The sequence below is a fragment of the Halichoerus grypus genome, chromosome X (genome assembly GCF_964656455.1).
Source record: "Halichoerus grypus chromosome X, mHalGry1.hap1.1, whole genome shotgun sequence".
Taxonomy (NCBI): domain Eukaryota; kingdom Metazoa; phylum Chordata; class Mammalia; order Carnivora; family Phocidae; genus Halichoerus; species Halichoerus grypus.
Window position 1 is genome coordinate 96202186 of NC_135727.1, and position 15744 is coordinate 96217929.

General features: G+C 38.5%; 2 protein-coding genes across 14 annotated transcripts in view; one reads left to right on the plus strand and one right to left on the minus strand.

Annotated features, from left to right (window-relative positions):
- The window catches only part of CASK (calcium/calmodulin dependent serine protein kinase), a 343515-nt gene that overhangs the window by 163054 nt on the left and 164717 nt on the right, over positions 1-15744 (plus strand). For all 13 annotated transcript variants that reach the window (XM_078064623.1, XM_078064622.1, XM_078064628.1 and 10 more), the window contains exon 5: positions 985-1057. In XM_078064623.1, coding sequence (XP_077920749.1) covers positions 985-1057 — 73 coding nt within the window. The remainder of the gene's footprint in view (positions 1-984; positions 1058-15744) is intronic.
- Positions 8785-11167, minus strand: GPR82 (G protein-coupled receptor 82). Its single transcript, XM_078065443.1, has 2 exons — positions 11105-11167; positions 8785-10965 (listed from the first exon to the last, which is right to left on the minus strand). The coding sequence occupies exon 2, from the start codon at positions 10928-10930 to the stop codon at positions 9920-9922; it is 1011 nt and encodes a 336-aa protein (XP_077921569.1). The 5' UTR covers positions 10931-10965; positions 11105-11167; the 3' UTR covers positions 8785-9919.

A 15744-nucleotide genomic window follows, 5' to 3' on the forward strand; every position in this document is an offset into this window, starting at 1 on the left:
AAATAATGTTGCATATGTTGCATTTCTATGTCATGGCTGGTTGGGAAGGAAAAGGGGAAAATGAAAAAGGACGGGGCATAATAGGAAAAAGAAAGATATGAAGGGAATAAAATACAGAGGAAGAGAGGATAAGAAGACACTCAACAGAGAGAAATAGCAGAATTAGAGGAGGAAGAACTTTAGAATTAACAGACAGAGGGAAATCAAAGTAAGCTCTGAAGTAATACTGAATACATGTCTTACTCTGGTCACACCCTGTTGCTAGTTGACCCTGTTAGCACTTTTTAAGGACCGTTCTTCAAAATGCTGACTCCTCCTGTGTTTTTCACCTGGACCTAGGGGGGGAGCCTCTGCAGACCCCTGCTGGCCACGTGATGAGTCCAACTTCCTAGGATTTCAGCCCAGAACAACTCTGCTTTGTTGAAAGATGCCCCAGCTAAAACTTGATTACATCGCAAAAAGAAATTGTACACATAAAGAGGTTCTTTCCTCTTGTTTGTCCTCAAAGCTAAATGGAAATAAGGCAGAGAACCAGCCTCTGCTGGCAGATAAAAGACTCCCACCCCTTCAGTCAGAATCCATGGTGTCCCTCTGAGCACTATTCACTTAATAGCAATCCGCTGTAACTAAGTACAATTAACCGAGGGTCGGAGACTTGCATTCCCCCCGCCCCCCACCCGATGTTTTCAGCTTTAATTTTTCATTTTCAGAGCTATTTTACTTATGAACTGTATGAAATTCTTTTGACTTGGTTATCTTAGAAAATATAGAACACATTATTTCTTCATGAAGCTTATAAACTCATTGGTCTGCCAACTTTTTCATTATTAAGCCTCACCATCCACCAGTCTTGTCTACTCAAATGAAAAGTGTCCATGGGCAATGAATATGAAGGTGGGAGTTACAAACTAGGGCCACTGTATATAAAGTTTTAAAAATAAAAAATTTTTATTACAGTTTTAGATTTCTTTTGTTTTTCTACAGTCATTACATGAGACAGATACTGGAAGCTCTACGCTATTGTCATGATAATAACATAATTCACAGGGATGTGAAGGTAAGTCATTTTTATCACTAACTTTAATGTTTATGAAGAGAAACTGATGACACTGATAATGATCAGAAGTGTTTCTTTAATGTTCTTATAGAGAGCATCTTAAGGTTAATTTTACTTCCAAATAAACATTTATTTAACTACTTTATATTTGAAGAGTCATACTCATTCTTAACAGGAACACTTTCATCATTTCAGTTTCCTTATTTTTATTAAAATGTACATGTATTCTGAAATTCTGTTATTCCTCTTTTGCCATTATGTGTGTAAGAGAGAAATGAAAAAATCCAACAAATAGGAAGAACCAAACAATATCCTAAGTTAATTGTGGGAGGGGGTTGGTTTATATTGGTTATTTGGTTTATATAGTAAAAGTTCATCATATGCTTATATTTTCGTAGTGTTGCAATACAGAATAGTCACCATTGTTTTGCACATAGTTTTTTAACATAGTCTGAAATCATAATTAAAAACGTAATACAGTTTTGCACCCTTAGGAATGTATGTATTACCATTATTCCATCTTTCTGCCTATTTACTCCCAGTATCAAGTTCATGAGAACTGTCAGTCCCTGGCTCATAATGGTGTCAGGCAGAACATGGAGGCAGGCCAGAAAGAACCAGTGGGCCTTCCTCCTGATGCCCAGCCCCTTCCAAGGCCCCGAATCGCTAAGAGCCCCTGAGGTCTCTCTAGCCCTATTGTCCACTTTCTCTCTCTGGTATTTTGTTAATGGCCTCTCTCTAACACACAGCATCTACAGACATGGGGCTCTCCTTCCCTCAAAACATATTATCAGAGGCCTGGCTTCTTCATTGTATTTTAATGGTTAAGAAAATGAAGTAGAGTTTAGTTAAATTGTCTAAAACGTTTGGGAAATTTTAACTAAAATTCTTGTGGTTATAAGCTGAGATAAAGCATGAGCAATTCCAAAACAGTCTAGTGGAATGTTACCATAGCAAATGAAAAAAATCATTGGAGAAGTGTACACAGTACACATTAGTTGTAAAATATCTTACTCTTTTCAAATGTGGTGATAGGAAAAGGAGATTATTATTATCAGTACTCAGCACTGAACAACCCATTGGGTACATTAACACTTTTTTATAAAAGTATTTTTCAGTAATGCAAACAAAGAGAATAAGAAGTGTAAAAAAAATTAAAGGGAAATTGTCAGTGATAGTAGTAGGCTGTGTTACTCTTCTGCATTTAAATTATATAAGAAAATGCATATATAAAGAGTAAAGTATATCTCCTTGTGTATGTTATAAAATAGATGATAAAAATGACACTTTGAAAACTTAAAATGTATAAACAGATTCTTAATTCATATAATAGAACTGCGTTAGAAACGCTTTTGCTCAAGAGGCAATTTTATTTTGAATTCTGTTCTTTAAGAGTAATTATATCAACATCATATAATACATAATGATTGACAACATACTGTACTGTAATACTTTCAATAATACAGTCAGCTTTTGATTAGTCATGGTATTTGATATGATAATCCCAAACCAAGTAAAATCCCAAAGTAGTTATATTTGAATGTCGTGCTTCAGCTTCTCATTTACCTTCTGATTGATTTATTCAACAAATATTCGAGTGCCTACTTCATGCAGAATGCTGTGCTTGGAGCCCTACAGGTATTATGATGGTCTCAGTAGGGGGATGAGGCAGTGTATCTGTTACCGACGGCTGCGGATCAACACACAACTAAACTTGGTGACTCCAAACAGCAACTGCCGTTTATTTGCTCACAATTCTGTAGTTTTGGGCAAAGCTTGATGGGGACTGCTTGATTCTGTTTGACAGACTGTGGGCTGAGGCAGCATGGCTAGTACCCACATAGGCTTCCCTCTTGTGGCATGTCTGCTGAAGTGACCAGAACAGCTAGGAGCTTGCTGGGCCCTCTCTGTAGTCTCTCATTCAGGGTATTCCTCCCCCCCCCCCCCTTCTTCCCTCTCTCTCTGTCTTCGTGGGGCTGCCTCTCCAGCAGGACGGTGTCTCAGGGCTCCAAACAAGCAAAGGTGGAAGGTGCCAGGCCTCTTGACGCCTAGGCCAGAAGTTGACACTGTCATGTTCTCTGCATTATGTTAGTCAACAGGTTACAAGACTAGCCTGGATTCAAGAGGAGGAAAAATAGATTGTGCCTTCTGGTTGGAGGTGTGTGTGACGTATGTGCACAAGGATAAGAACTTGTCTGTGGCCATCTTTACAGACAAGCAAAACAAATAATTCTTGTCCAAGGTAAAGGATGGGAAATAGCATTAAAAGACCGAGCTGGAGAAACTTCATGGAGGTCATGTTTGAGCCTGGTCTTGAGTCATGGGGAAGTTACATGAAGACAAGAGGGCATTTCAAGGAAAGGCTCAAAATTAGTTTTGCACTGAGGGCGCCTGGGTGGCTCAGTTGGTTAAGCAACTGCCTTCGGCTCAGGTCATGATCCTGGAGTCCCAGGATCGAGTCCCGCATTGGGCTCCCTGCTCGGCAGGGGGTCTGCTTCTCCCTCTGACCCTCTTCCCTCTCGTGCTCTCTGTCTCTCCTTCTCTCTCAAATAAATAAAATCTTAAAAAAAAAATTAGTTTTGCATTGGATTTTATTAGTTTATTATCCCTAAGGCACATACCAAATAATTTTGAGGAAACACCCAGAAATGTGTTGAGGAAGGGAAGATAGAAGTAATTCTCAAACCGCAGGTAAGAAGAAACATCCTCACAAAGTACCATCACCCAGTTGGCAAGTGGACTCAACACAGAGCACACATTAATGTTGACATTCGTTATATTTCAGTGCCTGAAATCTATACGTTTTGTATGGGTAAATGGAATACTCACATTTAGCTAATCAGTAATTTTGAATTTGGGTAAATTTTTCTTGAGACATTCATCCAAAACTATGCATCGAGTGCTTCCTGTGTGGGGGGCACTATTTTAAGAACCAGAGCTCTGTCAGCGGACAAAACAGAATCACTGCCCCCATGGAGCAAGCTGACTTTCTAGTTCAGGGAGACCAACCCTAACCAAGAGCGTAAATAAGTCAACTATATAGTAGGATAGGAGGTGAAAGGGACCGCAGGTGAAACAGAGCGGCCAAAGGGATAGGGACTGCTTAGAGAAGGGGTTGCAATTTTAAGCAGGGTGGTCAGAGCAGGCCACATTCAGAAGACGACATCTGAGCAAGGACTCACAGGAGGAGAGAAGGTGGGCTGACTGATATCCAAAGGAAGAGCGTTCCAGGTAAAAGGAACAGCCAGTGCAAAGGCACTAAAGCAGGAGCATAACAGACCTATTTGCAGAAGAGCAAAGAGGCCAGTGTTCCTGGGGTGAACAGAGCCACGAGGAAAGTAGATAGATGAGGTTAGAGAGGAAAGGAGGGGAGGGCCTTTGACTTCTACTCTGAGAGAAATGAGGATTCCCTGGAGGGTTTTGAACAGACTGTGATCTGACTTTCCACGGTAACAGCAGTACATTGCTTTGTTGGTGATACATCGAACCAGGGGCTCACAGGTGGAAGCAGGGAAACAGGAGATGGTCCTGCCTGGCTGGACTAGAGTGGTAGCAGTGGAGGGAGTAAAAACGTAGACTCCAGATATATTCTGAAGGTTGTGTCAACAGGATTTGCTAATATAACTTTAGTAACTCAGGTAACCCAAAGTTGTTTTATTCAGGGCCTTGTCACAGGAATTCTCCAACGTTGTGGTCATTATAAAAGTTTAATAACGGTACATCTCAAACGGCTAATAATTTCACATTTCTATTTGACTTGTTAATGTTTGCTAATAAAGCAGCTTTTCTTCACGTTCAGATAGCCTATGTTCAGTGACTGGCCTGTGTGTAGATTTCTGTATAGGTTTTGGTTTCTGTAGTTTGTTTTTGTCAAAGTTTTCTTCCTTTTCACTTAACTAAAGAAAATACAAGAGCATTGTCATGTTTTATTCGTTTTGGAAAAATTTAGATTACTTAATCATGTTTCATCTTGCCAAGAATATTCTCATATTCTCTCCCTTTCCTTCTCTCTCAGAATCCTTAGCACCGATCGCAAAGCATTAGATTTTTCCAAAGATCCTGGCATTTTATTGATTAGTAATACTTTTTTCTTAACTTGATAGGCATTTCTTTTTGAAATCATTATAATTGAGTCTAAAAATGTTTGGTTTGAGTATATAGTACCTCATGACCTGCAGTGGGAACTTGCTTTGGGGAAGCATAAATTGCATAAGAGGCAATTGTGTAAACCTTTGAAATTCAGAGGAGCATATCTTCATAGTATAGGTTTCTCCCAACTCCGAAATGTCCCACACTAGTGACATTTTAGGTCAGGTACTTTGTTGTGGGAGGCTGTCCTGTGTATTATTGCCTCGACTCAGTACATATCAATAGTATTTCCCCTTAGCTGTGACAATCAGAAATGTCTCCAGTCATTGCCAAATGTCCCCGGGGACACAAAAGTCGCCCCTGGTTAAGATCCACTGTATAATACTACATTTTTCCTGCTGCACCTCCCCACAGGCATTAATTAAGGCATGCATGCTCATTTCTTTTTTTTTTCCCCCGTCCTCTTCCCTTTTATTCCTTTTTCTTGTGAGAGGATGTGAAAACTTTCATTATGTTTCACATCATTCTCTTTTCTTCCTCTCGCCCCGAAATTAAAAGAACTCTAGAAAGAAATAGTACAGTTGCCAAGGTAAATGCAGAGCCTGGCTCGTTGCCTGCCTTCATTGGCTCTATTAAGCATTAAGAGTCAGTGGGTTTTTCTTGTCTCCCCCAACTCCTGGAGACAGCTTTACACTGCATCACCTGGGCATGGAGAGACGAAGCATTCTTAGATCTTTCTGTGGCTCTGACCTACTGACATCCAATTTTAATAGCTGAAGTTGAAGTTACACCACTTCTCTAAATGCAAATGGCCATGCGCACAGTCACTTTCTGTTCCGAGTGGGACCTGTGCCCAGGAGGTTTGGGGGCTCGGTGTTTAGTTCTCAGAACTGTGCAAAACCCCATAGCCAGACAGTCATAGACACTCAGCCAGAAGCCTCCACCCAAGCATTTCTGCATGCGCTTCCTTGAAATGGTTTTCCTCCTAACTGGTGAACACGCCTGGCTGCTCTTTGGTCCCCTTCTGTTCTCAGTTCCCCTTTCACCTGACTTTATAAACAGGTGTTCATCACATCACACTAGTTGCCATGGCATTATGGATTTCGTACAGTATTTCTTCCCCTATTGCTCTTGGTTGCTGACATTTCTTCTACGTCTCTTACCCCAACATCCAAGAAGTCCCTCATGTTGTACAAAGAAATTGAAATTCTCATGAAAATGAAAACACGGTTTTTTTATTCTTTATTATAAGAGGCACACTGATTCATCTTCTGCATTACTTTTGCAAGGTTGAACATAATGCACATGTTCAGCTTGAATGTGGGGTTTTAATAATTGTCCTTAGAAAAAATCTCATGAATTATAAGATCTTAAATTTGTCTTGTGTTTCTAACTGCTATGCTTCTCTTCTCCCACCCCACCCTTCCAAAAAAATCAACTCCTTGATTTAGAGAGGAAAGAATGAGGGGCACCGGGCTGGCTCAGGGGAGCATGCAGCTCTTGATCTTGGGGTCATGAGTTCAAGCCCCATGTTGGGAGTACAGATTACTTAAAAAAAAAAAAAAAAAAAAAAAGATAGAAATGCCTGTCTTTTGCTTATTAGATGTGAATTCTTTCGCTGATGCTCTCCTTCTGAGCCAGGGCAGCAAACATGTATGATAATGGCCAAAGCATTTTCTCCTGTCAGGCATAAAACCTTTCTAGCTGTCGTAACTCTTCCCACCGATATCAATTCAATTTGAATTTGGGGGCAGTCAGAGGAAGGTCCATGGCATTAGACTGCAGGGTTGAAATGCTTAGCAAATTACCAGCGTCCCTCTGAGCTGCTTTTGTGGTTAGCCGAGCCAGATTTCCTTTCAGCTTGTCGTCCCACATTTGTTCCCAACAACCCCCACCCTGCAGCCTGCAAGGCCAGGGATAGGCTGGGAGAGTCCTTACCAAATAAAGGGGATTGACATCTTCCTCTTCCACCCAGGAAGTAGAAGCTCTTCCAGCTTGAGTAGTCTAACCGTAAGTGTGCTCGTCTAGTCTTAATGGTTTTGTTCCCAATTAGTAGTTTGAAAGCCACCTTAATGAGAGTGTGTATATGGAAAGGAGAAAAGGGAAAACAAACATTTGTCGTGCCTCTTTTCTGTATGGAAGATATAATCTTGTTGGCCAACGAGCCAAAATTTGGGGCTTCTGGAATTGTTTGACTATAACCCACGCATTAAAAACATTGTTTTTCTCAAGTGGTTGCCAGAGGGCAGGGGAGTGAGGGAATGGGTGAAATAGGTGAAGGGGGTTAAGAGGTACAAACTTCCAGTTATAAAATAAACTAGTCATGGAGATGAAAAGTACAGCATAGGGAATACAGCCAATAATATTGTAGTAACGTTGTGTGGTCACAGATGGTGGTTACACTTACCGTGATGAGCATTGAATGATGTACAGAATTGTCAAATCACTATGCTGTGCACCTGAAACTAACATATAACATGACATCATATGCCAACTATTATAATAAAAATTTTTTGAGCACAGTTTTGCTGAAATCTACACTTTAAAGGTAATTTAGAGAGTAGTATTTCATATAAAATATTTACCATGATATTAAATGGCCAGTTTGTCAATTACACAAAAAAGTTCAACATGATTTACAATTACTGTTCAGGAAAGTGTCTGTGGTGTGAAGATAAACACAGTGATAATAAGCTCAGGACAGATTTAAAATGGGAGTTTTCTATAAGAATGAGTAACTTAAAGAGAAATTGCATACCAATTTTCCTGCCTTTTTTAAATGTAGGAAACTCTACTTTGATAATATTTTATATCTTTTACTTAAAGTTGTGGCAAGGTAAAGTGATGTTTTTAATAATGATTTTTAGAGGATATATATATATTATAGTGAGATTTAATACTGTATCGCTTATGTAAAATGAAAGCAATGATTGGACACCTCTGTTTACAGCCAGCACTTAGGGAATCACCTAGAGTTCCCAGGTCTGCCTTTGTGTCTGCAGATTAATCCGACAGAGATCAAATCGCTGCTATAAAAGAATAGATGTACACTGTAAACATTTGAAGCCAGTATGCATTTTCTTTAGATTTTTTTCTGAACATTTTCTTCTCTCAGTTAAGCATTGAACTATTCTTTTTTAATGAAAACTACGCAGATGTGTTAGAAAAACCTCTAGTGGCATTGAACACGTGGCTCTTGGGGAATCAGTACAAGTGTGTTGTTTCTACATTTTTAATTTAGGAACAAAACATGCTATGAGATTAAAGGCTTGGAAGTGCTATGTGAACTTTAAACTTCTTTCCGAGCATCAAAGAAATGACCACGAAGAGAATAAATGAGTCTTTGGGCAGTCTCTAATGAAGTAACAGGTTACCATTAACATTTATTCAGCTTCAGTTTCATTTAACTGTTTTTGTCTGGTTCTTATCTGAGCAGAGAATGCAAGTGCCGTGGGTGTAGAAATTGAAAGCAAACTACAGCTCAAAAGACGCTTATGATCTTTTTGGGAAAATAAAACACATAAAAAATTTTTTTAATTAGACTGTATATAGCACATAGTATAGTCCCCATCATTTATCTTCCTGACAAGACTACATGAAAGAAAGAAATGACCGAGAAATGCTTACTGTTTAAATATTTATTTAGGTATTGGAGAAAATTGGGGTGACTTATCTATGCACTTCAGTTTTTTCATCAGCAAATTGGCATCCTTTATGGTGGTGATGATTAAAATACATACAAAGCATATGAGCAGAGTGCCTGGCACATAACAAATGCTTAGTGAATGACAGCTACTCAGAATAGTAACATCATCTGATTTAATAATAGTACCTATGAATTACGTAGCATTTTTCCATTCTACAAATGATGAAATTAACACTTTAAGAGGGTAAGTAATTTACTGAGGATTGTATGGCTAAATAAGAGGTTCAGCTAGGATCGAACCCAGGGAATCTAACTCCAGAGACCAGTCTCTCAACAAAAATACTATTATACTGCCCTTATTATTCATTCATCTATTTTCACAAAAATTAATTGAACATATCTATATGCCAAGTACTGTTTGTCATTAATCACATTATTTATATTGAGTACAGAGGGAAATTTACAAGATGTGATGAAGATAGGCATATAATGACATCGTATTCGCTCTTTATTTTGACCAAGCCTGACCCGAATATTTAAGTATATTTATAAAAACACCAGCTTAATAAATACCGGAATCAACGAATATTGCTTCTTGAAGTAACATAAGCAGATGATACAAGATAATGCGTTTATAAAACATTGGATTTTTGCACTCTATTATTCATACATCTAGATAGGACTTAAGCGAGATAATTTCTGATTCACTTTCTTTCTTTTACTCATTTTTAAAGTTACCAACAGAACACTAGCCATAGATGGGCCCTTATATTGCAACTACTAGAAAGCAGAAAAGTCATAAACCATTTGCTGCTTTATCCTACAGTCATGACCTGTTGTGTTCTAAATAAAAGCATACACAGTTGAGTTTAAAGAGAAAATGGTCTGTTGCTTTCATACGCAGTGAGATCCTTTTAACATGCTTGACTTTTGCCTCTGAGAGTCTCTGCCATCTCAACTTGCAGTATTAGTAGACCTGTAAAGTGAATTTTATGATTATTTCTAAAACCAAAGAGGTTTTCTTAGTGCCTGCCTTCAAGCAAGTTGTGACCTGTTAATCATGTAGTTCAGTATCCCTAGTAGCCATATAAACACTTTTCTATTTGGTGGTGTTTTCTATTCAGAAGTCAACTATAGGTTGGTATATGTGGGGAATCAGATTTTGTAAAGAGATTATATAGTGTCTTTTTGAACGTTTTATCTAAAAAAAGAAATATAATGGGGTCTGTGCTACTTCTGGCTGATGCAAGACAGGTGAGGACGTTTTTAATTTCAATTAAATAATTCAGTTGCTGACAGTTATCACTTTGGTATAGAACATAAAAAATGGGTTTAAAAATGCTATATGGAAGGAAGCAAACTATTAGGAGAACCTGGATGACCAAAAGATGCCTTTTCACAGAACTGTAAGTCAGATCTTTCTCCATAATGGATGTACAGGTCCTTACTTTTCTCAGATGGCTGACAAAAGAGTAGTATGATGTTAGTACAACTAAAAATGAAAATCCAATAAATGTGGTTCCAATGAGGCCTGCGGTCTGCGAGATCACGCCTCCTAGTTCCATCTGCCGGTTATAGCACACGTTCTCGTCTCCTTCTGTAGCTTCTACAACTGAGTAATATATGATAACCGGAATGATTATGCCTAGTACAACTCCCCATATGTAAACACACAGTTTTCTAGCAAAGTTGGGCTGGCGAAATTTTTTCAGTAAGTGGCCATAAAATACTTTCTCGTAGCACGAAGTGGTCTCTTGTACTGAATCCTTTTTCATTAAGGTAGCATAGCGGCTTATGGCAATCCAACTTAAAATTAAGAGGCTGACAAACATACTTACATGCATGGATAGAGTTCCCAAAAAATTGACCACCGTGCATTGTGCAGATCGATATTCCCATTGAAAACCTTTCAGGAAATAGATACCCATGAAAGGCATGGCACTGCACACAAGTAAGTTTGCCGTCACAAGATGTGCTAGGTAGATGTGCGTTGATGTTTTCTTGCCTATTTTTGTTAAAAATACCCATTGAGAGAGAGAATTTCCAAAGAGACCAATGATGCAAAGGAAGGCATAAATGATTGGCAAAGCCATGGAAGAGATCCTGGATGGTTGAATACATGTTGAGTTGTTACTCATTTATATCAGATTTTCTTGGAATTTTGTCTCAGGAGCTAGAACAGAATGGCAGATATTTAATATTAAAATTATAGATGGTATTTAGACTGAATAGTTTTTTAAAAGCATTGGATGAAATAAAATAGTATTGTAAATGTATTTGAAGGGAGAAGGAGAGTATAGATGCTTTCTCACCTTTTCTAATCACAGTTGTCCAATGGAAATAAAAGTAAGACTTGATTGTGAATAGTATCTTTGTCTAAAAAACCAGATTTGATACAAATAGTTAAACGCCTGAGGTTTATCATTCTTTGATTGGTTTTTTTGCCTAGAAAGGTAATTAAAATATTTTAAGGCACATGCAAGCAATACATACTGGCCAAAGGAAAGTGTTGGCAAAAATATTTTGTGGCCACCTTAATAGAAGACTGATTTTTAATTATCACCTTAATTGTACATAAACTGTACATAAATACTTTTCAAAATAATGTCTTTTCATGATGAGGTTAAAGCACTTCTCTATAATCTAGTACCATTAGAATAGTCTCATTTCGTATTTCAGAAGTAAACTTAATCCTACACAAATACTCAGACAAGATCCTGAATCGAACAGAAGGCAAGTATAGTGACCAAGGATAGACACCAAAATCCCAAGGTCTTTACCAAAAGGCATCAGTAATTTCCTATTTCAAATATTTAATGTTAAACTACCATACTTCAATTTTTTTAAAAAGTTTACTTTAAAATTCTGTGTCAAAACTGTAGTTGCTATGCTTGTTGGTTAGAGTGCCCTCATGTGTCTTTTTGTATAATTTTAGTACCTTGGTTTTTCAGAGAATATGATTTTTTTTAGAAGATATTTTAATCACAGCATAAATGCAGGCATGGTTTTTTCTTTTTTATGTCTTATTTTTGTTTTTAAGTTTATTTTTTTGTGGTAATCTCTACACCCAACACGAGGCTCGAACTTAGGACCCCAAGATCAAGCATCACATGTTCTTCCAGCTGAGTCAGCCAGGCGCCCCTATGTCATATTTTTAAATCTTTCCTTTTTTTTTTCTTTTTTAACCTTTCTTGCGTCAGATGGTACAAGTGTTGAAGAGTCAAATACAAACTCTTTTTCATTATTTTGTTCATTCCTTATTTCTTTCAGGTGGGAATAACAAGTTATTGGATTCTGATCAAGTAAGAATCATGAGCTCTATTCAGAATGTGCCCCATTTCTCTGTGTTTATCACCATAGCTTTCTAGGTACCACATTCTCGTTTATAAAAATCTAGAGTGGGGATCCTTTAAATCTTTTTTTAAATCACATTCTTTCTTTTGATAAACACAAAAATGTTGCCATGCATCTGCCTTCTGAGATGCCGTACACTGCCTTCTTATATGCCCCCAGCCCCTCAGAGCTATTTCACTCTCTACCCCTCTTCACAGTCGCCATTTTAAGTTTTGCATCATGGATTACAGAAATAGGGAGGGGTTTTTTTTCCAAATACACTGTTATAATTTTTAAATAATTTTTTAAACCAAGCAATCCCCACACAAGGACTTTGAAAGCTTGAGGGCTGTACAATGTCTCTAGGTTCCAATACAGAGACCCTTCACTAATGTCTACCAGTGTCTATCATTTTATTTCTTTGCAGTTTTTATTTAGAAAACCGTCCAGATGCTTCAGAGAGAGTTTGTGTCTGAATCCAGTGCAGCCCAGCAAATTGGAATCTGGTTGCAATTAGTGTACTACCAGTTGTAAATATATAAATCCTAATCTGTACCTTGACTGATTTAAAAACCAGTCAGAGAGTGAAATAAGCCAGTTTATTTCCTAAGAAAAATTTATTCGATCCAAGTAGATTTTTATATAAGAAATGGAGCTTCCGAGTGCCTGTGTGGCTCAGTCCATTAAGCATCTGCCTTCAGCTCAGGTCATGATCCCAGGATCCTGGGATCGAGCCCCACGTCGGGCTGCCTGCTCAGTGGGGAGCCTGCTTCTTCCTTTCCCTCTGCCCCTGCTTGTGCTCTCTCTCTCTCTCTCTCTCTCTCTGTCATATAAATAAATAAAATCTTTTTAAAAAAGAAAGAAATGGAGCTTCCTTTTATGGTGCTAGTAAAGAAAAACACTACCCCTGCCTTGTGTAGATAATGCATTATATACTAAAATCTGAAAAGTAATAGTGCTTCTGTATTCACAGATTGTATTCCCCTAGTTTCAAACTAGCCCACCTCAGATAGCATCTGCCATCACCTATTACTGTCGCCTTGCTTTGCTATTTCACACTAGCAAATGCTTCCAGACAAAAAGGAGGGAGAAAGACTCTGATGATCAGTTTTCAAAATTTAAACATTTTAGTCCTGTTAGAGTTTTTATAGGGTTAACTTTTAAGCTAAAAGTAAGTGAGCAGTCTTACCTGCGCAAGTAGTTTACACCAATCAAGGCTCTGTTGTTCAGGGCAGGGATGCTAAATTTCAGACTTAAAATTCTCCGACCATCCAGTATCTTTCAATTCTAGTCAGTGTGACCAGATTCTTGCAGACACCAACTACAGTGGGGGGAAAAAGGAAATTAAACAGAGTATTGAAGAAATTCAATAGTTATGGTAAATGTAGCAACTACCTCTCAAAAAACCTCATTTCTCTATTTCTGTGGTGGGAGGAAGTTGGTGGACAATATATATATTGTACTTCCTTATGATTATTTCATGAACTAGCTCTACCTCAGGTAGCTTTATTAGCATGCTTGGCTGAAGTTAAGTTCAAAGGTTTAGTCCCCATAGCTGGTTTTATACATCACAGTGGTAGAGGGAACAACTTCATAGTCACCCAAGAAAATATTGGTACAAACTTGTCTGTAAAATCACTTGTGGATGGTTTATTTGCAGTTCATCTTTATCAAGAATAAAAGGAAACAAAACCCAAAGTTTTCTTACCTGTAGCAGCTTACTAGAATTAGATATCATAGAGCTGGAATAGAACTTCATGATCATCTATGGGTACAGACCCTTCATTTTAAGGATAAAGGAGTGAGTGAGACCCAGGGCGCCTGGGGGGCTCAGTCGTTAAGCATCTGCCTTCAGTTCAGGTCATGATCTCAGGGTCCTGGGATCGAGTCCTACATCAGGCTCCATGCTCAGTGGGGAGTCTGCTGCTTCCTCTGCCCCTCCCACCCACTAGTGTTTGCCCCCCCCCCCCGCAAAAATAAATAAGTAAAATCTTTAAAAAACAAAAACAAAAAACAAGAAGTGAGACCCAGAGCAGCACACTGTCAGTACAGACCGCATTCAGGGGTTTAGGTCCCAACTTGGTTACTAAGTGAACTAACCCATTCTACTTCCAACTGCCCTGTGAGTCCCCCATTCAGATTCAAAGTAGTGTACATTGTTTGGAGCATTTCATAATGGATTTGGGGAATCCTGAAAAGTGCCAGAATCTGAAGACCAAATATTCCTCGGATAAAATGAATAGTTACATCATGCTATAAAGAATCCAGTTTTATATCTAGGATTGTTTAATGAGTCTGAACTAGTAACTAAGTGAAAGCTCAGTGTACAGCTGAGGAGGCAGACTTGTGTCACATGCTACCCTTCCTTGTGTAGTGAAACCACCGGGAGAGGGGTCTGAGAATGGGAACAGAAATCTAATTGCATCAAACCTGAGCACTTCAGTTATCAGAAAATCTTCATTTAAAATTAATAGGAGGACCTTGCCATTTCTCATAACCCCCAATGTGAATCTTCTTTCGTGTTGATCGCGTAAGGCCTCCCTAATGTTTGCTAATTGTTCTCTCTCAAACAAAAGTGAGAACTACCTGAGTGGATTTTGTTCTGCTGCTGTTCATCTTTGTAACGCTTGCCGTCGTTTCATTAAGAACAGTGACTCGTCTGGGGTTATATGGCCATGGATTGCAGAGTAATTTGGCCTCTCTGGAACTCCTGTCATTTTTACTTCAGCAATTTCTCATGTCCCAGGAAGGAATTACTTAGAACAAAAAAATGGTTTGAATTAATTTAGGGAAGAATGGAAATGGAATACTGTTTATAAGTGATTGAGAGATCATTTTTTTAATATTACCACTTTGAGGCTTAAGCACCTTTAGCCAAAAAAAAAAAAAAAAGCGGGAGAATGCCCTTGCCTTCCACTACCTTTCCTCCATTGTCCCCAGACTCAGTAAATGATACTATCACCTCCTCGTTATTCAAGCCAAAAACCTAGGAATTATCCTTGATTCCTCTGTTTCCTTCACATCTCACATCCAGTCAATTCCTGCAGCTTCTCCCACCACCACCAGTAGTAGCCACACTTAATGAAAGCTTATTATGTGACAGGTATCCTGGTCTGTGTTTTATATGTCTTACTTCATCTTCACAATACCCTGTGAAATAAATAGTATGAAATATATTCAATTTAAATGTTAAGGAAAACAACCTCAGAAAGGTCACTTAAGTTGCCTAAGATCATGCAGCCATCTGTCCTCACAACATGGTGACTGGCTTACATACACACACACACAGCAAGTGATTCAAGAAAACAAGACCATAGCTGCAATATCTTTTTTTTAATCTAGCTTCTGAAGTCAGCACTGTCACTTCTGCTGTGACATTATCTTGGCCACACGGAGCCAGCAGTGATTCAGTATGAAGAGGTAAATAGCAGGAGGTGATGATCACTGGGAGCCATCTAAGAAGCTGGCTGCCACAGGATGTCAGTCAACCATTGGACCAGGAAAGAGTCAAAAGTACTTCTTAAAATGATTGTCAGGCAGCTGATCATTTATCGAGCAAGAATGCCTGGATGGATGTACGTTTTGTCATATCTTCTTGTCTCTTGATTTTTAGTGCTCT

What these genes read in the sequence shown, in the direction of transcription:
- GPR82 (XM_078065443.1), bottom strand. Translation starts at nt 10,930, where the DNA reads ATGAGTAACAACTCAACATGTATTCAACCATCCAGGATCTCTTCCATG.